Below are 25,407 nucleotides of genomic sequence, written 5' to 3'. Positions count from 1 at the left end.
TCTTTAACCCTCGTTTCTGTTTTTTGTGCCGAATCGACATACCCGTATTACACTGTACAGTATTTTAATGGCGTAAATGTTTAAAATGACAATACGTATCAAATTTAAAATCCACAGCACATATTTCAAGTTTTAAAGTCTCATTAGTTTAATTCTTCATTTTGTCCATACAATAGAAATAGTATCGTAAATCGAACACATTTTCTTTAAAGAACCGATGGTGCTGAAGATATGCAAAAAGTAACCATTTAGGTGTAACAAGTTATAATGGAGTTTGGATATAGAATCGCCTGTTATTGTCATTTTGAAAATTAGCAGATATATAATAAGGTGTGCGTTGAGTAGTCGTGTCGTTGAATGTTAAGGTGTTACAAGTTATCATGGATATTATGAATAGAAACGTCTTTCGAAAGAATACGATGTAATATTTTGTTCTTTACTTAAAAATATGGGTACCAAACTAGGTACAAATGTATACTAATATTAAAATAAGTTTATCTTGTCTTGCAGGAACTTGAGTAATAATCAATTGTCTTACATTCAAGGAGGCTCATTTAGTCAATTTCCATCATTGAAAATATTGTAAGTTAGATTTCCTATTCAGCTAATTAAAGAAAAGTAATCACGTCACAGTATATAACGAGTTTAAATTTGTTAAGGTATGACAAAAGATATATATATTGTTTCCTAATCATTTGTCGTAAATGCAAACGTTTAAAGGTTACTATAATCAAATAATTATACAAATGTTAAAGTAGACTTTAACTTTTCTAGCAATGTAAGGTCTTTAGATATTAAATCAAAATAACATTAAAAAAAAAGAAATGTACAATGTAAAATATATCGTTGCTTTAAACAGGAAACAATGCCAGAAGAACTTATAAAGTGAAAAATCAAAGAATAAGTCATGATTTTTAAAATATATATTCATGTACTATTATTATTTTATGTGGAAAAAAAACTTGTGTAAAGATAATGTTTATGTTTATTTTATCTTCAGAGAACTTCACCAGAATTCATTGAGCACAATAAATGTAAACATCTTCAAAGATTTACCTGCCCTTGTTCATCTGTACGTAAAGGGGTGATACAAATATCGCTTCATTCTTATTTATATTTATAATCTTATTGTTTTATATTATATTTATCAGTAGAAATTTGTAATTGTTATTTTGAAATAACATACAAAACCTCTGGTTGAAATAATAAAAAATATTTATTTACGCTGATAAATTGCAAATCAGTGTTGGTATGTTACTTAGCAAACATCTATACCACCCGCTTATTAATTTTTTTATAAGATTTAAGGATAATTATAAACACGTCTCTATATCTCTCAACTGCCTTTCTAATACAAAGTGTCCGCTCGCTAAGCCTAATATGAAGAGCATTGGGTTAGTATTCCAGGGATCGTTTTTTCGATCTGCAGCCGAGGCTTTGACAATTGATCTCAGACATTGAGAGCAAAGGTCATTTGGTTCAGAAATCATATGGGATTAGTAGTCGGTCACCTGCGGAGAAATTTGATTTTACTTGTTAGTTATCAAGGAAAGACAATTAGGTGGATCAACCGCCAAGGAATAACCAAAGCTTGTGTAAAAATTGGCATAAAAAACAGACATACAAACAAATTATACAAAGTAGTAACCTGCCCAGTATTTGTTGAATACACAATGCTTTGATTTTGTTATCACAGTTTTTCAATTACTAGTACTTAAAATAAACGTGGATTCCAAAATGTGTTCATCTTTTTTAAAGTGACCTGCACGCCAACAACATACAGCACCTTACAAGTAAAGCAATCGAGAACATTTCATTGCTCAAAGAGCTACGACTGCATTCCCAGAAAACACCCATGGAGTCAATTGCTTACAATGCTTGGTCTGGTATTGATAATCTCATAGAGTTGTAAGTATGGTTTTATATAAACCGGTGTTTTCAACTTTACTTTCTTATTAAACTCTCATTGGCACAAAATGCCTATACAAACATAAAATTTGAAATGATGCACTTGAATTAGAATAATCTGCAAAAGATAGTAAGAAATATACTCAAGAGTTTTGTTGAAAATCGATTTTGGCTCGAATTTAGCCCGTTTTGAGTGAAACGCCTTATAATGCTTTTCATTTTTTGTCATTTTGTACAATTATTCTTGGAAAACCAAATGAGATTTTGATTTCAAATTCTGTACACTAGCTACTACTCAAGACCTATATCAAATGTTACATAAGTCTCGTAAAAAGGTATATCAAGTCCCTTCATGTGAAAAAAAACCCCAGTGGAGTCCCTTGAAGACTTCGGTCTAAGTCAATAGAAGGAAATGGTGCAGTTACATTATTTCATAACTTATACATCGCTAATATAAACCATAATCATAATATGTATTTGTTGATTTGTAGTTAGCATTTATTTTTCAGATTTGTTAGTAGTAACAATTTGGCGACATTTCCACACCAAGTTCTTTCAGAGTCAACTTATCCTAATCTAGTAGTGATGTAAGTTTTGTTCATTTACTTTCTTTCAATTAATCATGGTCGTATTTTTTGAAATTTGAATCAGCAGATATGACACATTTTACTTTCAAATAGCTTGGTTTAATTATATAGTTTACTCATATATTGTTAGTTTAAAAATCATATATCAAATGATAAAATGAAACGCTGGCATTTATATAACTAAAATATGAAAAGTAAGAATACTGAAACTAGCCAACAAGAAAAAGATCCAATTGGAGGAACTGAAATACCAAATACACACCAATTATGTCGTGCTTAAGTGTCGGATTTAGATGCATTTGAAAACGAAATATTATAAACTAAGATGCATTTATAAAATAAACTATATTTAAAAGTAAATGTAAATGCACTTATATATTTGTTTTACAAAATGTATGTACATTTATGATATGATAAGTATTATCGAAAGTGCATTAATACAACAAAATATCATCAAAGCAACCATTCTGATATTACTTCCATCATAACTCTATATTATTTTTGCAATATAGGCATGCCGATAATAATCTAATAACAAACATAACAAAATATGGAGAAGAAGCGTTCCCAGAAAATCAGTATTCTCTACACAGACAAAGACTCACGACGTTTGTACCGTTCTCAGCCATTCCCGCAACACAATATCTGTAAGTCGCTTTTACCTACCCCGAATCTACGTCACGTAACAATGATTCTTATTATAACAAAATTTCGCTAAAGAAATCCAAAAACTCCCCAAATCACATGTCCAACAAAGTAGCCAACAAAGACGTGTATTAATGCTGTTATGTGATTGGCTAATTTGACTTATCAATTAAATCAGACAGAAAGGTCAATTAGTTTACTGCTTAATTGATTGATTGACCGACTGGCCGTTACTTATACTCATTTGTTATTTCTTTCTTATTTATAAAATTGATTTTTAACGACATCTCATAACTGAAAGGATGTATTTTTATTTATTTATCTATCTATTCATTTATTTCTTTATTTATTTAATTTTACATCAGTATTTCATATACACTTTACTTGCTATTAAATTATTTTCTTAAAAATGCTTTCATGTTTGTCAGTTAACTTGTTATTATATTCTTATTAAACTGACATTGTATGTCATTGTAATTAATTTTGCCATCATAAATTCAGTTTTGATTCTTCTAAACTTTTCATTTTATAACTTGCATCTTCACCGTTATCTTTAAATTGATGAAGTACGATGCATGTAAATAAAGAAATTATTAGTGCATTGGACACCATAATTTATTCTTAAGGGGCACAAATGAAATTTTAAGGCAATTTAAATTTAGGACATTTCTACGGAAAAAAGATTTTGTTATTTATCTGTTGGCTTCATTGTAGTCTTGTAGACCACTGACAAATATCAATTATCATTTTATTGTTATTATAAAGAATGTTTTGTTTTTAATTTTTCAGTAATCTACACCACAATTTAATAACAACTATCAACACAACGGATTTATGTGAGTTACAAGATCTACAAGAGCTGTACTTACAGAACAATCTTTTACGAGAATCCAAGATGGATGTTGACTGTTTCGCGTGTCTTCCAGTACTTTACTATCTGTAAGATACATTTTTCTGCATGTTTGTTCCTAATGAGTTTAAATAATATTTTATTTACTATTTAGTGCTTAATTCATGAGTTTAATTACATTCAGTTGATGTAAAAAAGACACACCTTTAACGCTTATATCGTATGTTATTGCATGTATTTTTGTGTAGGTTTGTTCAAGACTGTGGATCTCAACCATTCATTGTTTATCAAAGTACTGTTGATGTTTCATAATAATGCAACCGTCTTAATTCCCGTATGGGCCCGTTTATTTTATATTATTTCACACATTACATGTCCCTCTTCTTTCACCTCCCTTATGTCCTCTCCAGGTTTTGGTTTGGTGCCTTCTGGGTGCCCTACTTGGGTGTGTCGGGGGCTGCGTCCTGTGAACGTTGCCTTTGCATTGTTGATCTTTATTCTTGTCTTTCTTGGTTAACTACATATACAGTGATGCAATGCGGAATTTTCAATACTTTTTCGTATATATTATGCTTTATATCAGGTACTATTGATAATATCTGATGAGCTTCCAGTTTAGTATAGAAAAATTTTACACAAGGCTTCCATATGTATATTATTATTTTTGACTATCATAGTTTAGCAAGACATAGCATATGTTATTTGGTAAATTTATGTTATAAAGGTAACATTTTTGTGTAAAGACTTCAAATGAGCATTACGAAATAGACAGGTATTGCTAATGTCACAGAGTGAGAAAAATGTGCAACCTGGCCGGTACTCGAACCCGGGACCCTCGGAATATTATTCCGTGGCTCTACATTCTGAGCTATGAGGTCGCTTACAAAATCTTCTTCCCTATATAGAATCATTGTTTTGCAATTCTAAACCGTGACACTAAAAGGGGGCATATTCTGTTCGCTATCAATTAATCTTCAATTTCCATACGTCTTATACGCCTTTTACTCATTACAGCAAATGCCATTTCTGTGTGACATTTGAAAGGGTTGGCCTTTTAGGAAATCTTACTGTTGTTATTTTATGGTGTGTTTTTAGATATTTGATCCAAAACTTTTGTTTTGAAGGTCGAATACTGCTTATTGGTGTTTGAGATGCTTCACTTTCTATAATGTACATACTAAAAAACCGAGTGTGTAGAGAGGTCTCTATTTCCAGAATCATGCCGCAGTAGAGTATTTATATATATTGAAAACGCCCTCTTATAATTCAAATTTGTAACTGTCAGGCACTTTACCTTTTAACCAGCCTTCATACTGTTCATCTAAATCTTCTCTCAAATGAACTTAAGCAATTGCGTTTAAAGCTAACACTCCTTCATGCGTTCAGTGGTATAGCTATCTTGCAAAGTTTGACCAATTTTAGCCGGTACTTTATAACAGAAGAATGATTTTATTGCAGACAACTAGCAGCTAATTTGATACAGTACGTGCCAGATTGTGTCAAATCTTCAGATGTGCTCCCTTTCATAGGGGTACTTATACTCAATGGCAACAAGATTACATTTCTGGAAAGTGGTGCATTCACGAATTTAACCACAGTTAAACATCTGTAAGTAGATAAACCATTAACTTATACCTGGAAATAGCATAGTTTATTTATAAAAGTGACAACATAATAATATTTAAGTATTTCCATGTCATAATTGCTGACACCATCGAATTTTTCTTACAATTTAAATATCTTAAGTTTGACTCTCGTCGTCTGCAATGACTACTTATAGGTGTTCTTGCATGTAGTAGAAGTAGTAGTATCGAATGCTTGCTTAGAGACATGCCTGGTTATACCGAAAGAATATAATGCTTCATATGCAAGCAGCATCATGGAAATAGATTTATTTCTTACACTTGTCAGCCCGATGCCAGTATTATTTGACAAGACCGAGTTAAATGTCAATGTGTCTTCAGTGTAGCAGCACCAAAAGTTCGACGCTGTATTCACTGCAAAATGCACCGTTACCTGGAGAAAAACAAAATTGTCTGAATTGTTAAAATCAAGCACACTGTCAAACATTGTTAAAAGCGCTTTGACATTTATAACAATTTTACATGCGTGTTCAGTACCAAAAAAGAAAACTAACTTTGATAACTTGTGATTTTTTAAATACCAAAAAATTACAAAGTTTGCATTTGAGCATGCCTTTTGTAATTCTTTTCAAAAGTTTTTTTCATGTTCAAATTTTGTTTATATTTAATATACCAGGTACATCACTTACAACAACATCCTTGCTATAGAAAACGATGTGTTTCCAACAAGCGTATTCCATTTGTAAGTCTTTAGCTTTTACATTATATTATATTGTGCTTTTATTTTACTAAAAAAGTGACAACCTTTTTATGAATGTTTATACTTGTATATAATTGTTCACCTTTTTAGCATGAGCACATAAAAACGGCATTTCAATGTAATGAACCATTTTTCTGATAATTAATTTAGAACACGTAATTAACCGATAAAATTTGCGTCTGGTATAAATTAAAAAAACAACAACAAAAAACAGCTGACATGTATATATGTACTTATACGAGTTCATAATTTATTTTTACAAGAAAGCTACAGTGATCACTGTAATTGTCAGACAATTTACGGGCATTATAGACATGGTAAATGAATTTAGTTTATCCACTGTGTAAGTGGTTCTTGCTCTATATAAATATATGAGCCGCATCACGACAAAAACAACATAGTGCGTTTGTGACCAGCTTGGATCCAGACCAGTCTGATCAGGATCCATGCTGTTCGCTTACTAACTCTATTACAATAGAGCCCGAGTGATATAACGATACGCATCCCAACGATAAAACAGTGATTTTATCAAGCAAAAAAATCACCCATTTGGAATTATTATTTCGATTCTAACACGACATCAACAAATAAATGCTGCCGTACCTGATATTAAGCTACATTGCGCCTGTTTTTTTCCTTACTTATTGTCAACGCGTCACATTTTAGTGGTTACGTCAAGTGTATAATTAATATGTCACATGTCTAAATATAGAACGTCAAACAGTGGTTTTATAGCATAATAACACATACTTTCGGTTGTTCCATGTTCAATAGGGAAAAATGCGGGTCGTGTTAGAATTTAGAATTGACGTCACATTATTACTTTTGTAACGCCAAAGGCAAAGGGGAGAAAAATCTATTAGATTACCAAATATATATTAACCAGATTAATCCAATTAAATGCAAAATCATGTTTAAGAAATGAAAGATGCAAAAACATGTGATCACATGCACTTTCAATAAAAAACACGAACAGCGTTTGCTAACGATTGACTTGTTGTATAAAAAATAAATAAATAAATAAATTATCATTTTCAGGAGACTGAACAACAACGAATTCCGATTTCTTCACAAGTACCCTTTTCAAAACCTGACCAATTTGTATATCTTAACGCTACATAGTAACGAAATACAATACATTCCAGACTATGCATTTATGGGATGTGCATCTTTGGATTATTTGTAAGTATAATCATTTTTATTTTTATCTAATCTAAAAGGGAAAACAAACAGACCTAAATATTAAATTACTTGTCTTTATTTGTAATCTGTACAGATGGACAAAAAACTAGTAGAATATAATACATTCTTGAATTGCAAAGTTAGAAAAGTATTAATAATTAAATGACACAGAGTATAAAAGTGTTTTAAATATACAAATATGTTACCGGATATTTGCTTTCAAAGTCCTTTTGCACTTCTCCTTAAACACATTAAATTTGTACTTTCAATTTTACTTTTCATCAATTTTATCTTATTAGTTACAGAGTTTCTTATAATGGTATAATTAAATTTATTTATAACTTAAATAGTTTTTGGAAGTCTAACATCCATGTGTCAAAAATTGACTCGAATTATTTTAAAACGTAAATTTTGATGATTCATAACATTAGAGTCCTCCATAAACAAAAATGTTTACCACTATGGCCTAAGTTGAACTTTGGTTATAAAAATATTTAATTATTTTATCTACATGCATTACAGATATATAAACAATAACAACATTGCTCAGTTGAAGAAAAACTTCCTTGAAGACGCACCATTGGAAGGCAATTTTTCTGCCGCAAACAATGATATCGGATGGATAGAGGATGGTACATTTGCACATATATCATCCATGAAACTTTTGTATGTGCATGATTTTTTTGATACCAGTTCCATATTGTAATTTATAATTTTCGCATTGTTGTTTGTATTTACCTTGCTATTTCATTCTTAAAAACGTGTTTTCCATCAATGATATACTGATTGTGCTTTAAGGTTATTAAAATTTCACTTTTTCATCACTTTTGATGATTTATTATCTTTCCATTAATCATTAAGGCATACAGCGGATCATTTTTAAACTAATCCTATATGGAGGTAAAAATCCTTCTGTGAGATAATTTATTAAGATATTCCTTGTACCCTGAATTCGTTCTTTAACCTAAACATCAATTAAAAATATTTCGCTACTCTTAAATTAAGGCAAAATTGTCCTTTTTAATGTCAAATTATTGATTCTTACATTACATCTAAGACAGAATATTATTGCGCAACATTTAAAGATAGTAAAAGATATGTAATAATTTTGAATCAAAATTATTTCAGCGATCTTTCAAATAATAAGCTGACTTTATTACCAAATGGAGGCGATTTTCACGACCTTACTGTTACACTCTGGCTGGACCTGTCCAACAACAGAATCAATATTCTCAAAACAGATAATTTCAAAAACTTAGTTCTTGGAGATTCGTTGTAAGTATATTTGTGTAGTCGGAAAATATTATCAAATGAATATTCCAACATTAAAAAACTATATACAATATAATTCATTTTGTTTTAATAATCTTAAATCCATCAAAAGTTCAACATTACACCTTTAGATCCGTTTACTTACATCATGAATCAAAACTTCATTTTCATAAGTATAAGAAAACTATTTTTGACATGATTTGCGAGATGTTGCAAATTGATTCTTATCAAAGTTTACGTTCAATCTAACTGATGAAATAAATTTGATATATTAATAAGGTAATAAAAAGTTTATTTTTTCCTTTTCTAGCGATTTATCTGGGAACCAGATAACAGAAATTGAGAGTTATGCATTCAACGGTTTAACAGCCTCGAATCTTCATCTTACAAACAATCCTTTGAGTAAACTGAATTCGTACTCCTTGCATAACCTACAAATTTCAGACAATATAAACATGCAAGGTTTATCTTTTACAACCATACCTACGATGTCATTTGTTTCGGTAACGGCCGCAAATGTTTACTTAGGTTCTGGTATAATATCAGACATAGAAGAAACTGCTTTCAACGATTTCCAGGTTACTAATCTGTGAGTAAATACAGTCAGTCTTGTGTTTTATAAACATCTTACAATACCAGTTATAAATCTTATAAGACCAGTTAAAAAAAAAAACTTACTCAAAAGGTTATTAATTTATATTCCGACTAAAAATGCTACTTTTCGGTATTGATATTGCCTGTCAGAAAATAGTTTGATTATAGAGACAAGAGGTAACCTGTTTGCACACAACTTAAATATATATCCATTTAAGATATGAATAATATTTTTAATAATAACAGTCACGTCAGTTTTCACCACTCCTTTTGAAATTTTGATATTTTTTGTTTGAACAGCTAAGTAAGAAATATTCTTACCATGCCAATACTTTATATTCGTTTCATGTAAACATTTTAGCGACCTAAGTGGCAATCAGTTATCCATCATTGGAAGTACTATGTTTGGAGGAACTTCGTACGTATCCAACAATTTCTTTTTGAACGGGAACGGGATGTACGGTATAAGTTTTGATGCATTTGAAAACTGCGGCATGAAAAATATTTATCTCGGAAACAACGCTTTCACATTGTTTCCACAAGTGATCCAAACGAAGCTTTTCGAGATAATGTAAGTATTACTTATTATCCCATATATATTTTGTAATGTTTCTAAATGTCCTACATAATTGTTTGCATTAAAAAAACTTAACAAGTACAGTATATATTACTTTATAATTAATGCTCTACTTATATCAATATTTGGAAAAAATATCCCTCGGAAGCATTAAAAACAACAAAATTACATGAAAATTGCAGACTCGGTTTGATTGTGTCTGCACTTGAGGGATAATGAAAAAGTGCAACATCCCTCATGCCCCCTAGCACCGGTTTGAACGCTACTCAATTCCACGGGTTTTTATTACAAAATAAATCCGTGTCAATTCTCAACACTTAAAAGTGCTGGACTCAATTATCCCGATGGGTCAGAAATATATAACAACACTGAAGTGAAGAACGGGACAATTTTTAACCATATCAATGTTCCTTAAGTTAGTTGTTTCATTTATGAAATAATTTCACATTACTTCGAAAATTTAAAAAATGTTTTTTTTAAACATAATATATATGTTGAGGTTTTGTTATGTACCCATACTGGAAGGTATATCAATGGCATATTGATTTTTGTCGTTATTCAGACTTATTCTACCTGTCTTTCAGTTTGTACTGAAAATTATAAGTGTTTGATGGAACTACAAATAGGCATGTATACAACAAGTTGTCTATTATTAATAAAGTTTACTAAATGCCTGACATTTGTTTTATTTCGAAGAGATTTGACAGATAACGATATAACAGAGATTCCGACAGGCTATCTTGCTGGACAAACTGTTCTTGGAGAACTATATTTGGCTAATAATCAACTAGAATACCTAGAGAATGGTGTTTTTGATGATTTGGGAGCCATGCGTATTCTGTGAGTTATTTTGTTAACGGTGCTCTTATTTTCAGATTGAAACTTTGTTAAATTTCTTTCAGATTTGAATATTATTTCTTTGCATTATTCTTTTATTAGATATATAAATAATTTAGGAAAATTTGGAGAGCCATGACTTATTACCATTTAAACAATTTATGTGTTTGTTCATAATAAAAATAATAATAAAATCTTGAAATTAATTTTTTATGTATAATTAATACATTTACATTATATTTTGTTAACACTTTTTACAATAAAATCAAATAATCAAATTTATTACAATGCTGTAAATACGTCTATACATAATAAAACTGAATTCTTAATGAACAGGTCAATTGCTAGCAACAACTTGAACACACTACCTGAAGGACTTTTTTCAAACATGACAATCCTGGAGGAGCTGTATTTGTCAGATAACTCAATGACGCACTTACATTCTCTTGGTGATAAACTAAACCTTCAGATAGTCAATGTTGGTAGTAACAGTATTGGAACTTTGGCTAATTCAGCCTTTAGTGGTCTAACTAGACTTGAAGAATTGTAAGTATTCTTTTTCATACATATAAAATATTTGTTTAATTTCATAACAGTAATATAAATGCTGACGAATATAAAATTGAGTGAAAAACAAACTTATGTTTGATAATGAGTTAAAAAAAAACAACATTCACTTAATTTGCTAATGCTTTTTAGTCACGATAAGAACAATATTGTCAATTTCTACAACTGACACTTATTACTATTTCTGGTGTCATTAAGTCATTCATTTTGTTCTGACAAAATTAATATAATCTCATAGTGTTATTGATTTGACTGCAGTCGTAGCCTTTTTCAATGCAATTAATGTACGCATGACTATGTATTATTTGACATAACCCAAAGCATTTTTTATAACCGAAACAGAAACTTGGGAAACAATCCATTAGAATGCTCGTGTCAGTTGGTATCAGCATTGGAACCCATAGCTTCATCTGTGACTTCAGGAACATGCAGTCATAACGACCTTGCTAATGGTGCCACGTTTGCAGCTGGTTCATCAGATTCACCAAGCTACTTTCTCTCAGTTAATAACACCTTCTTCCAATGCAGTGAGTTTGTCTTAGTGTTAACGAAGGGAAGAAATAGAGGATATTGAATGAGTGTAAGTTAAATACTGTATTTATTGCACGAGTGGAATAAAATAATATTATGCGAGCCTGTGACGAGCATAATATTATTTTAGTTAACGAGTGCAATAAATTCAGTAATGAACTTACACGAATTTAATATTCTATTTATCACATACCCAAAAGACCGTATAAAGTGAAATAAGAGTCATTTTCACTGACACGCCTATAGTATAACGGTAACATTTAGCGCGTCTTTACACTATGCTTGTATAACGCTAATGACGTCACGTCGAAATATATGCACGGCCGTGCAATACCATATTTACAGAGTCGCAAAATCGGCACGGGTGTGTGATAAATAAATGTATGATATAGTTTAGTTTAAACATACTTATTGCAAAGTTTCCTGATTATAACAGGCAGATGCATTCTTACTATTGTCTTAAGTTTGATCATTTTAAATTCATAAAGTTCAAGATGACTATGACGATATGGAACTATACTGCAAAGGGTTTGTGAAGTAACATGAAATTCTACTTCATTTTCTTTAGGAATGTCATGTAAAAACCTAAATTCAAGACACCCCAAAACTCATCTGAACTCCTGGTTATATACACATTTGAAATGCAAAGGAAAATTTTATTAATATCAAAACTTGTAAAAGTATACCCAAGCACACATGATTATTTACAAAACGAACATACCTTTGCGTTTCTTACCACCTATGTCACATCTTTTTTATTACAGGTGGTGAAAATGTTGTTAGTAGCGGTGTCACTCAAACTGAGTTCACATTGACATGGGACCAGCCTGAATATACTTATTTCACATTGAATGACAGTGTAGAGTTTCCTTACCTGACCGGACCTGTGTATGAATGTTTGATTCCAAAATAAGCGAAAAAAGATATTATTACTAAATAAAAAGGACAAACTTTTGAACAAGCTTAATTATGTCTAATTGAAAGCATGTCGGCATGTGAGCAAAAGTATAAGGTTACAATACTTTGCTTAAACAGTCCGCTGTGAAATGCACATATTTTTGTGGAGTTTTAAACCAAATGAATTGCTTGATATAAGCCCATGCAGAAATTTCAAATTGGACAGTACTCGTGAATTTATTTTTGAAGATAATACAGGTTCTTTAATATTGTTAACTTGATTAAAATTTGTACATTGCAAATATTTTTTAAAGTCAGCAGAAGTATTCGTCCGATTGAACAAAATTAATTTACGACAGTGGATTATGGAAAGTACCATTCAGCAATTGCTTCAGCAAAATTTATCATTTTTATTTATCTGCAGATGAAATAATCGCATGTTAGTGTCGAAATGTTGAAAAAAAGGAAATGTAATTAAATGTATAAACATGTCACATATTTAGATACTATAAAGAAAGACATCGAAATATTTCAATTAAAGTAATGAGAATTTTATTTCTAAACTTTAGGGAGTACACAGTTATATGCAGCAGTGCTTCTGGAACAACATTAACCGACCTGGTGGCCGACGATGAAGCTGTAAATGGATCTACTTCATTTAATGTAACATTCGCGGAGGCTGACGGAGTGCTACCTGGAACAGCCTACGAGTGCTCCGTGAAAACTACAATAGATGGTCAAGACAGCGCAAAGAGTCCGCCGGCAGTATTCGTCACACCTGATGGAACAGGTTAAGTACTTGAATACTAAGACATTTAAAAAGATCATTCTATGACCGTTAAATCTGTTTGATGGCTTTTGAAGTGTCGTCTCAGTTGTGTGGTTATATTTTGTTCACAATTAACAATAAACACCCAATCAATATGTATCATGTTACGTTCATATTCTTCGGTATAAAAGTTAATAAATAAAACTGGACAAGCGTCAGTGAATGATCAGTATCGCGTTATTAATTAGAAATCTTCTTTTATTCAGGAACAATTACACCAGCTGGTCCAAATGATATAGAAATTATTGCAAAGTTTTACGACTTTAGTAAACTTCACGCGGACTTTGATGACTTGGAATATATCACAATATCCAATCCAAGCTACGTCGATAGTCCATATGGGGCTTGGCTTTCTGCATCAAGCACACCCACTAGTGATACATTTTCAACATGGTATAGAGAAGATGATGTGAATAATAATAATATTGAAATAAATGGGTCTCTCATTCTAAGAGAACAAACAGGGACAATTAAAAGGTCGACAATTTTGTTGAAATAATATTCATACTGCTTATAAATCGCAATCTATTATTTTTGTATAGCATTTAATAGTATAATTGATTTATGGCACACCAAACATAGCACTCTAAATATCTTAGTTGTTCTTTTCTCATTAATAATAACATTTAATAATAAAATTGTTTTGTTAGGCAATTTTGGAATAATTCAAATAATTTATCTGGTAATCTTATCAAATAGTTTGCATGGCAAACAATGGTTGCATTTTTCTTGCATATAAGTAAAAGTTTAGATGATGCACATTTTAATAAGAGTTCTGTTAATGTTAATAATTATTATGATAATTAATGAGAGTTATACAACGTGAAACATAACTAATTCTTGAGGGAAAGGGAGAGAAAAAATGTTAAATTATTTCAGATATTATTCGGATGCATATTTCCCAGCAGATGGATCAGGTTTTCTGTCTCAATCTCAACAAGATTGTAACGGCCAGTATCATAACTTTGGGTAAGTTGTTAGCAGGCTTGATACCAGTATCATTAAATTACAATGTCATTTGTTATTCTTACAAGTACATCAATGAAAATATTTTTAAAGATATACTATGCTCATATTTGAGTAAAATACTTTAATCAAAGAAATTTGTTAAAACCTATGAAATCCTTATTGAATATGTCTAATTTGAATACAAAAAATGAATTTCTATGTATTGGAAGCCACGTTCCCTGTAATAGGACAAGTAAAGGTCTTTTCTTTAAAAAAAGTGCAGTTTTTTTAACGACACTATATATTTATATGTGACTACCTATAGTGTGTAAAGTTTTAAACATGACATATTTACTTTGTGTGAAGTCAGAACATTTTATATTTAAAAAGAGACTGTGTAGCAATTACCAATATTCCTGATATCAAATTTGAGCATAGTATATCTTTAAAAAAAATTAAATTAACTTCGAAAACCATGTAAAAGGTAAGTTTACAAAATTGGGTTTTAGAGAGCTTCAGGAGCGTTTAATAGTCCGCCAACAGAGGGGAAAATTATCACTTTATATTTGTTGTTTGACAAAAAGAAACGCATGTTTTATTTATTCCAACTTATATGAATGACATCCACTAGTATTCTAATATAAGTACATAAATGAAAATACGATGTGTATCGTAAAAAGTTTTAAAATGATAAAAAAAACATCTGTTTTAATTGGGAGAAAAAAATTTTTTTGAATGAAAAGAAATATCTTTTTATATAAAATCACAACGCTATTTGTGATATTATAGAAACTATTAGTAAGTGGCTGTTACTGTTTTGTCCTCTGCAGGAACGTATCGCTCTGCTATTCATTTTAGCATTATCAATATAAATATTGTTATTTTGCTAAATGTATTGTTAAAATTTAGATAAAATACAAATTAGAAACGGAAGCCACATGTAATTAATACTAGTTATTTTAGAAATCACCTAGAAACAATAAGGGCAATTTAAGGTGTTCAAAACCGTATTTTGAACATTACAATTTGAATTTACAGAATGTTTTTATTAAAAAGTAAAATTCTGCAGACGTTTTAAGATATATATATTTGCATAAATGTGGTATCTTTAATAAAACAGTAATGCTAGTAATGCTGATTTCGGCGTCATTACTTTACAAGTTTTATGACATGTTAAAGTTAAATGTCGATGTTTTTGGATGGAAAAATATGTCTAATTATTTTTGTACAGTTGACTCATGTTAAACATTGTAGGACATTGTAGAAACAATATAAGTACAGAATTAAAAAATGATTACGGCCGATAATATATAAAATACAATAGCTAATTTTTTTTCTATATCTCTTTAATATCAGCTTAACCAAAAACAATATGATACATTTCAGATTCACGACTGCGGTACGAACAGGGATTGTTTTTGCAGGAACAGAGAAAATAACGTTAGCTGGTGGAGAAGCCATGTGGTTTTACATTAATAAAATCAGGATGTTTGAGTTTGTATCAGTAGGATCGTCAACCACCCCATGCTATGTTATAGATCTGTCAAATGCTCTTGCACCAGGTATGTTTCTGACAACACCAGCTCTGTAAAAGGGAAAAAGAAAAATCAATGAGTCAATTAAAATTTAACAATCATTATTTTACAGATTTTACAATCATTTTATTTAAAAAATAAGTATCATTTATACATGTTTCATTAGCTTATGATATTGACATATATACATGCATAATAAATATTATAACATAATGACCTAGTTACAATGAAGTTGATTCAATTAAAATAACAATGATTATTAGAATAATAATGATAAAAATCATTATTTATTGATCTGCAAATTATGTTTTTGATTGTATCTATTGTTAAAATATTTCAGAAAATTAGTGAAGCAGATATTAAATGGTTTTGAGTTCAAGACCCTCAAAAATTAACAACATTTGTGTAGTTTGTGGGTTAACGTCATTATAAAAAGCAGATCTAACCATGTGAATTTCATAACTTGAAAATGTCAAAATGGCTCACATTTTGTTTGTTTGTTTGTCTGTTTCATTTAAGTCCTTTTCCCAACAGTATTTCAGTCATATAGGCGGGTAGTTTCCTAACCATCGTTCCTGGAGAGTTACACCAGTACTAAACTACCTTTCTCCGCGCTAAACTACCAAAGCATCTCCCGGGGATCGAACCCATGCCAGAGAGGTAACTGGATTAGAAGTCATCGACTCTAACCCCTCGAACACGGAGGCGGTTAAATGGCTGACATATAAGAAGGCGCTAGAGTGTCAGAAGCCTTTTTACACCATGGCATAACTGTTCTTTTTGTCTTAACTGGCGATTGAAGGACGCAGTTACTTGTTTGAATTTTATCACTTTTAATATTTTTGTTCATGAGATACTCAGAGAACGAACGGTACAATTTATCAATATTTTTTTCTTCAATTTTATAAATTTAGTTAAAGGTGTTATTGTATTCAGATTTCGCATTTATATCTTTACCTTTCTAGATGGCATAGCTCACTTGCAAGAAGGAACTTTATCTGGAGAGTCATGTACAAGTTTGTCAGCAGCAACTAATATAAGTCTTCCATTGGAGGTAAAATTCCATAATTTGTTGACATTACCTTAGAGGTTGTATTGATTAAGACACTTCAAGAATCAAGAAAACAACGAAGGTACTCACGTTTATGAATACCATCAGGATAAGTTCATCGAAACAACAACAACAAAAACAACAACGCTAACTAAATCTACAAAACATAAGATTACAGAGGACTGGGTTTCTAATTTATTAACAAAATATAAAACATTCATAACTGAGAAATTTGGTAAACTCAACACTTACGTTTGAATTGAATTATATATTATAATCTACCAGTAACATTATATCAAATGTGAACGACTTGATTTGTACAAAGTTTGAACCCTGTGCTTTATATATCTAAATCTTTGCTTCAATGCTTAGACTCGGTATGAAGATACTCTGCAAGTTTGTGGATGGAGGAACGTTTCAATTGGCGGTTAGGCTAGTAATAATTTATATTATCATAAAAAGATAATAACTTATTCACATATACTTATTTTACAGATCGGCGTAACGTATCATATGGACATCTTCCATGCTGAAACACGACGCTGTAACTCAGAGTTACTATTTGAAGTAGAAGATACGACCTTCAGCCTAGACAAAACTGTTGACCTTCCTATTGATTATTCGGTCTCGTGGAACGAAGATGCGCAGATAGGAGAAATCCTAGCGGAAGTTAATCTTATAGACGACTTCTCAACTGGCTCCTACAGTATTTCGTTATATAAAGGTAAAACCCATGTCAAGATACACGAATTGGGATATATTTTGTTAAAGAAAAGATGAGAATACATCAAATAACAGTTTTATTGGCAAAGAACATGTTTTCAGTTTGACTTATATTTCTCTCATTTTACATTTAATATCATTGTATTCGATCAGACAGACATTTAGGAAATTGTTGAGAACACCTGCAGCTATACTGTAATTAATGTTACCGTCTTTGTTAAAGGCTTTCTCTATTAGTTTGGCTTTGCATATAAACATACTGGGAGGACATTGATATTTACGTTCAAATCATTGTCACATTTTGGTAAACTTTTCTTGGTAAACCTCTTTTTCAAGTAACCATTAAAATATTATTTGAAACGTTTAAACCCTTGATGTTTATATATTCATCTTACGTATGAGATCATCAGTTTGGCAATATATGGCTCTTTTTCGATTAAATATGTTTTCTTTTTCTGTACCAATATATTGTTTAACTGAATCAGCTGATATGTTGCTTTTAATCATAGAATATTTCTTTTCAAAAGAATGCGTTACTTTTACTGACATCTTCTTTTTAAAACAGTTTCTATATCTTCTTTAAATTTTCTTGTCGAATTGATGACATTTTACCTACCTCCGTTTTGACAGGAAATGAGGGGCGTCGGTTTACAATTCAACCAGCTTCATACACATTTACTGCATCTTCTGTACCAGCGCCAAATTATACAACAATTACAGATATAGAGGGAAACACTGTCAGTTATGTCGGTATGTGCACTCAGTATGAGCTAATGTTTTACACTGTTGGTTATGTTACTTTATGGACAGTTATTTTGTTTTATATTCTCAGTATAAGCTTATCTTTTCACTATCGATTTTGTTGATTTATAATTCTGTCAGTTATGTAGGTATATTTCTCAGTATGAAATAACGTATAACACGTTCACCGATGTTTGTATGTATACTTAGTATGAGCTTATGTATATCATTGTCAGTTTTGTTGGTCTGTAAACTTAATAATTATAAGCTAAATACCAGTAAAAACTGTATATGTTGACATATTTTCTAGGAAAGATTGTAACGCGGTCAATGGTTATTCCTTTGTATCAACACATTTATCATTGGCATAGAAAGAAAATATTCTGCATAAATTTCCTTGTTATGGGCAGACTTCAGAAACAAATGGACGCGATATTATAATAAACAAAATTTGCACTATTCTTATTTCTTCAATTGATATCTGATATCATTATTAACGTTAGTAAATCCCAAGGATCATAACATTGTCAGTAAAGAGCTCATAACTTCTTCATGAACATATATTTGACAGAATGCAGTGCCGCTTCACCTCTAGTATCCATGGCTAACGACGCGTCAACAGAATTGTTTTCGGTATCTACGACGTCACTCTTCGTTTCGCTTGCAGACGAGTTAGATTATGAAGTCACGAAAGAGTACTACCTTTTGTTATCTGTAATTGATGACGGTAAACCTTTGACAGGCTACATAGCTGTGCGGGTAATCGTATTCATTTTTATAGATCTGCATGTATTAAATTATAATTTGCTGTTACGATTTTCTGTGTGAAGGCTATTTACTTTCCATTGGTAAACCTTATTCGACACGACTAATTTATATGACTTATTTTTTTATATTGAAATTGTTATTCAATGATTGGCCTGAAATCTTGTTTTAGATCTAGCAGAATCATTTTTAATATGAATTTTAATAAAAATAGTTGTAAATTGCTAAACTCTTTAAAGCCTAATAGAAAAGACTGTGAGTCTTGTCCTTTCATTCACTGTGGTTCAGGTAAATTCAATTCACTTTTTAAAAGGAGGTACTTAGGGAAATTCAAGTGGTACTAATATTGACAGTATGTCTTTAATTTTATTTTCTGCTAGTTTCATTTACATTTATTAAATATATAAAATATCAGGACGTAGCCAAATCAAGGAATGGTGTGAAACTATGTCAGGCACGAACAGGTACCTGAGCAGAACCACCGACAACCCGTTAGCTAGCTGGATAGCTTCCTCACATGATAGAATCCAAAGTCACTGTTGGGATTCGAACCCAATGCTGTGATGGGCACGGACGGCCATTTTCTTTTGATAACTGTTATTATACACAATGTGTAAGATATTAAAATATACGAACCAGATTATTACAAGTAACACATTTATTTACTTGGTCTGTTCTTGAAAACAGATAGCAAATGATGCTATATTTTGATTATATATTATAAATATGACACAATGCTGACTCAACAAAATGGAGAAAAAACAGAATCCCTATAGGAAGCCCAACACAACAAAAACGGAAATGTTGCAGGCTCGGTTTGATTGAAACAAGACAATATCGAAAACATATCTTATAAACATGATAACTGTGTGTTGTTTTTCTATTTTTTTAGATCATCATTGTTGATGTGAATGATAATTGTCCAATTTTATCTCCGACATCATTTTCCTTGACTCCTGAACCAGTGTTACGAGAACCAGCGTTTACAACATTTAATGTATCAGATGCAGACAGTGGTGAAAATTCTAATATCCATTATGTTGTTTCCAGTGTTACTGAGGAGTAAGTTAGAGCAGAAGATTTAAAGAATGATAGTCCTAGTTGCAACTAAAAACAATATCTTGATGAATGTCTAATGTCAACTTTGTTTTGTTTCGTCTCAGTACTCATGATTAATTTTCTGTTTGATAATCTGAAAATGGGGCATACCCTCGGTTACAATTAAACAACAATATCACATGAACATTGAAACTTTGTAATAAAAAAACAATATTTGATCACAAATTATTACTTATTTCAGACCATTTTAATTTCCCATCGCTCATTAGTAATCTGATATGTTTAATTGTTTTAAAATCAAGTAGTATGTTATTTCGTTTTAAGTTTACTGCTCTTTTACTGAATTTATTAGCCCACCTGCGAATTACGACGGCTCGGAAGATCTCTGGGGTGTAGTATATATAGAATATACGTCACTGTTATTTAATGTAATTGCAATGGACAATGGTACTGTACCGTTTGGAATGACCGCTGCTATAAATATCACCGTGAGCAACACTTGTGTTTTAGATGTATTTTTCGGGAAGATCAGGTACATGTTTCATGTCAATGACACAACAGGAGAAATGACATTGAGAATACCTGGATACTGGATGTATGAATTTAGTGAGTATCATAAGATTTTATCATTAACTGCCTCAAAGATGTTGTCAAGATAGCATTTTTAATGTTTTTGTCTAAAATAACGTTATCTGCTATCGCAAATAAAACGTCAAGTACAAATTTTGATTTATAGATATTTTATGAATGTCTGCTTTTGCTTGCGCAATCACTACTCTAAGCAAATCGAAACACAAAATCTCAGCTATTTCAAGCCCACTTAAAACAGTTTTAATGATGTTATTCATATTTCGTTTTCTGGTCACAATTACATCACTTTAATAACACATATAAAATATACTAATGGATTAAAATTAGTCAGTTATCATGTTTAAGATAAGTGATGAAAACAAATTTTTACTTAGTATGGTTGTTGCATTTTCTGATAACTATATTTTATTGATTCAGAATGTGATGACGTAATTGGACTTACAACTGGTACAGTGTTAGATAACATGTTGTCAGCTTCGACAGTTTCTAATCCGGATTCAACTCACGCCGGGAGAGCTCGAGTCAATCATATTGAAAGTATGAAGGCTTGTCTAATACGTTCGGTCATAAAGTACTACATTTGAAAAAATATTATCTTTCATTTATTTACTCAATTAAATCTGTGATTTAGTTTAGTTCATACAAATTTATTTCAGTTCATTGTGCTGTAAGCTTATTGAAAGACTGTCGAATCTGTTTCTGAAACCAACCAGTACTAAGCAATGAATGTAAAGTCTTGTTCAAGGACACAACGGCTTAAATTGTCCATGACAGGGTAAGATTCCACGCGGTCAGCAATTCTGTTCTTAGATTACGAGGCGTTAACCACTCGGCCATGCCACCACTCTGAAATATGTGATTTTGATAAGGTATCTTTAAAAACGGCGTAACTTCAAAGAGATTTGTTTATATTTTTTCATAAATAAAAATTTTTAAAATGCCGAATAATATGGCATTTTTATCAAACAGATACTTACAGTCGTTTAGCTGGTGCATGGGTTGCAGGCGTTCTTGACACGAACCAGTATGTTGAAGTTGATATGAACATGCCATATCGTTATACAGCGGTTTATATACAAGGTAGATCGGACGCTGATGAATGGGTGACATCTTTCAAGTTACTGTATTTTGATGAGGAAACTTCAGTTTGGACAACTTATACGGATGCTTTAGGATCCGATGTAAGTACACGTATAATTAAAAAGAAGCAACAAATATCAAATGTTAAAAAGTGTGAACATGTAATAAGCATTGCCATAAAGTTGAGAAAGAAATTAATTTTTACCTTATTAACACATTAAATCAGATAAATGAAACTATATTATTACATATATGATATGCTTAAGATAAAAAATGAAACGAGATGAATGAAATATTTTATTTGACATAATTGGATTTTCATATGATAGTTATATTTTAACCTGAACAATTGAAAACATCATTATAATATAATAATAATAAAGTATCATGAATTGTAAAGTTGCATTCTAACAGGGTATTCTCAAATACATATTTAACATGATATATACACGTTTATTTTAGACTTTTGTTGGCAATACTGACAGAACGACTGTTGTAAGATACGACCTTGACCCCGTGATACTGAGTAACAAAGTACGAGTTAACCCACAAACATGGTCTGGGAATATCGCCATGAGGATAGAGTTTGAGGGCTGTCCACAAGCAGAACAACTGTTTTGTAAGCTATGCACATTTGACGATAATTGATGTATAGTTAAAACAGCACTTTGCTTAATATAATATTTTGTTTAAAATATATGTACATGTAATACTAAATGTGTCATTTAATGTTATATCGGTGTGTGTAGATTTCTTACATTTATTTATGATTATTACGTACTGAAACAAATAAAAAATAGATAAATAAAAGGAATTAACATGGTATGTCGTATGATCCAATATCCAGTCTTTTTTTCACTGCTGACAAAGGGATCATAAACCATTTACAAAGATGTGTTTTTGTGAAATGTTTATATCTGTTTAAATCAAGATGACGTGAGCTGTCAACGATGTGAGACTACATATTACTGTGAAGGTGAGGGTGTTCAGAAATTGTGTGGTAGATGTGAAGATGCTAACGCCACGTGTGATAAAAACCCAGTAGAACATTCGTTTGGAGTACAGTCGGAATGTTCACCTTGTCCGACTGGATGGGTAAATGTTCCTGCTTTTTTCAAACAGCGAAAGTTAAAGTGAGATTCTACAAATAGAAAACAAACACACATTTGACTTATTTTCGAAATAAGATAACTTAAGTAAAATGAAAAGGAATAATTGTTATAATTTAATGAAGCATAACCATTTAGTAAGAATGTAATTCTTTGAGCAAAAGATCACTGTCAGTTTTGTTTAATTGTCATATTGAAAGGTAAGATTTATCATATTGACAGAGGCAAGGACAAAAAGAAACTTTCAAACTTTTTGTCCAATAATGTGTTTCTTATAGATGACGCAAACACGCGATGCATAAAAAATAGTTAGTAAAAAAGCATCACCTTTCACTGTTTTGGATTCAGATTGATCAAAATTTAAATCTATAAATGAAGTGGAATGCCTGAATAAAATAATTATATTATAAATGTGTTCGCTGTAATTACTTCTGTAAACTGATTTTATTCTGTATTTTATGTTTATAAATTGCTTGGTGTGTAATCATTAATATTAAAATAAAATTTAAACTTATAGATATTTGACATAGCAACGTTTCTCTTCATTTTTGAATGGTTGTTTCGATTCATGAAAACACGATTAAAACGCCTAATTACCATTGATTGTTTGTAGATATGTGAAAATGGATACGCAACTCCGTGTGATTTATATCACTATGAAACGTGCACAAATACGTCATGTCCGGCGTCGTGCACCCAGTGTGAGCCAGGATATGCTTGCTATCTCGGGATTAGAAGAATTTGTTTGCCGGGGTCATACTCAGACGGATTTCAAGGTATTATGTCACTAGCCTTAGTATTTAGGCTTTAGGTATTTCTTGAAAAAGATGTTTAAAGTAAACTCTCACACTCATAGATATAATGAAACATATAAGGGATACGTTCAGAAGTATAATAATAATAATGATAATAATCATCATCATCATCATTATAGTGATAAATAATTATGATTATGCATTTGTTATAATTATAAATACTATAGAAAAAAAATTCTGTGTAGGATAGACGCCATCAAATGTTTAGGTATTAAATTTCACAGGAAAGCTCGCACAACTAATAAGTTTTGAGGTACAAATACGTTAGATTTTTATCCATATAGGGAGATATTCTTATATGAATACAGTGTTTTTGCTTTATTTCTAGAGCATTGTGTATCCTGTGACGAAGGATTTTATCAAGATTTAGAAGGTCAGAGCACTTGTAAAAGCTGTAGCCCAGGCTATTATAGTGCAAGACGAATGGATGGGTGCGAGAAATGTGAACCAGAAGAATATAGTACAGGAATAAAATGCATTGCATGTGCTGATGCTACTGAATGTCCGTGTCTTGATGGCGACAAGTGTTATTCTGAATCCTATTGTTACAATACAGGTATATATTTAGCGTTTAAACAGTATTGAACACAAATATATCATAAATTTGAAAAATAATGTGATGCGACGAATAAACATGTAAGGTCAATGGCATTTAGCTAGATTTATGACTCTACAACATCAGACTGTGATTATGGCTCTTGCACGTGTTCAGTCGTTCGGCCCTCAGATTTTCATGGACATCTTCAGGCTATAATCGCATAATGGCGAGCAGCACTCAAGTATTAACCTCTAAATAATACCGAATAAGAAGACGGCCGAAATGACCTAGATCTTGTCGAAATGGCCTAGCAATACCAATAATTTTGTTACTGTATAAAGTAACATAGCTCTTAATTTACTATAATGTGAACATGTACTGTTTCCTTTTAGCAATTTTTTAAACATACACTATGGCTATATGCTCTGATAATTTTTCCTGTTTCGACTGGTCGTTGTGCTACAAAAAGGTGTTAAATGAATTATAGCTGAATGTTCGGATCAAAAACTTCTATAATAGATATAACATAACCTAGAACATATTTGTTTTTGGTATTAATCAGGATCAGGAGGGTACGGATGTACAGCTTGCGAGGCGGGTTTGACGGGCGATGGTACAACATGTACAGATGTAGATGAGGTCAACCACCTATTTATCATATTTCATATAATTTATTTAAAAAAAAACTAACTATAATAACTAAATGTTTTATTTAATATGTATACCAACGAAAGGTTAAGAAAGTTTTCACTTTCATTTCATTTTAATATTATCATTTTCTAATAAGGACACTCAAGGAGCTTTGCAATTTTTAAATTCAAATGTTCAGTTCT

General features: G+C 31.1%; 1 protein-coding gene across 1 annotated transcript in view; it reads left to right on the top strand.

The window, feature by feature from the left end:
* Window positions 1-510: 510 nt before the first annotated feature.
* Window positions 511-25,407, top strand: part of LOC132736424 (uncharacterized) — a gene marked incomplete at its 5' end in the record, with an annotated part of 29,971 nt that continues 5,074 nt past the window's right edge. Inside the window, 34 exons of the mRNA XM_060723552.1 lie at window positions 511-582; window positions 1,001-1,072; window positions 1,759-1,908; window positions 2,418-2,495; window positions 3,008-3,142; window positions 3,930-4,079; window positions 5,449-5,598; window positions 6,250-6,315; window positions 7,372-7,515; window positions 8,038-8,181; window positions 8,644-8,790; window positions 9,098-9,376; window positions 9,743-9,952; window positions 10,655-10,798; window positions 11,132-11,341; window positions 11,705-11,889; window positions 12,658-12,781; window positions 13,360-13,580; window positions 13,826-14,096; window positions 14,499-14,588; window positions 15,954-16,129; window positions 17,068-17,156; window positions 17,649-17,877; window positions 18,507-18,626; window positions 19,189-19,376; window positions 20,275-20,444; window positions 20,794-21,047; window positions 21,450-21,569; window positions 22,002-22,213; window positions 22,575-22,731; window positions 23,044-23,207; window positions 23,835-23,997; window positions 24,365-24,592; window positions 25,137-25,213. Coding sequence (XP_060579535.1) covers window positions 511-582; window positions 1,001-1,072; window positions 1,759-1,908; window positions 2,418-2,495; window positions 3,008-3,142; window positions 3,930-4,079; window positions 5,449-5,598; window positions 6,250-6,315; window positions 7,372-7,515; window positions 8,038-8,181; window positions 8,644-8,790; window positions 9,098-9,376; window positions 9,743-9,952; window positions 10,655-10,798; window positions 11,132-11,341; window positions 11,705-11,889; window positions 12,658-12,781; window positions 13,360-13,580; window positions 13,826-14,096; window positions 14,499-14,588; window positions 15,954-16,129; window positions 17,068-17,156; window positions 17,649-17,877; window positions 18,507-18,626; window positions 19,189-19,376; window positions 20,275-20,444; window positions 20,794-21,047; window positions 21,450-21,569; window positions 22,002-22,213; window positions 22,575-22,731; window positions 23,044-23,207; window positions 23,835-23,997; window positions 24,365-24,592; window positions 25,137-25,213 — 5,389 coding nt within the window. The remainder of the gene's footprint in view (window positions 583-1,000; window positions 1,073-1,758; window positions 1,909-2,417; window positions 2,496-3,007; window positions 3,143-3,929; window positions 4,080-5,448; window positions 5,599-6,249; window positions 6,316-7,371; window positions 7,516-8,037; window positions 8,182-8,643; window positions 8,791-9,097; window positions 9,377-9,742; window positions 9,953-10,654; window positions 10,799-11,131; window positions 11,342-11,704; window positions 11,890-12,657; window positions 12,782-13,359; window positions 13,581-13,825; window positions 14,097-14,498; window positions 14,589-15,953; window positions 16,130-17,067; window positions 17,157-17,648; window positions 17,878-18,506; window positions 18,627-19,188; window positions 19,377-20,274; window positions 20,445-20,793; window positions 21,048-21,449; window positions 21,570-22,001; window positions 22,214-22,574; window positions 22,732-23,043; window positions 23,208-23,834; window positions 23,998-24,364; window positions 24,593-25,136; window positions 25,214-25,407) is intronic.

This window comes from Ruditapes philippinarum, unplaced genomic scaffold (genome assembly GCF_026571515.1).
Source record: "Ruditapes philippinarum isolate M1 unplaced genomic scaffold, ASM2657151v2 ctg2389_1_1_1_1, whole genome shotgun sequence".
Lineage (NCBI taxonomy): Eukaryota > Metazoa > Mollusca > Bivalvia > Venerida > Veneridae > Ruditapes > Ruditapes philippinarum.
The sequence above is the reverse complement of the archived record's forward strand: the minus strand, read 5'-3'. Positions and strand labels throughout refer to the sequence as shown.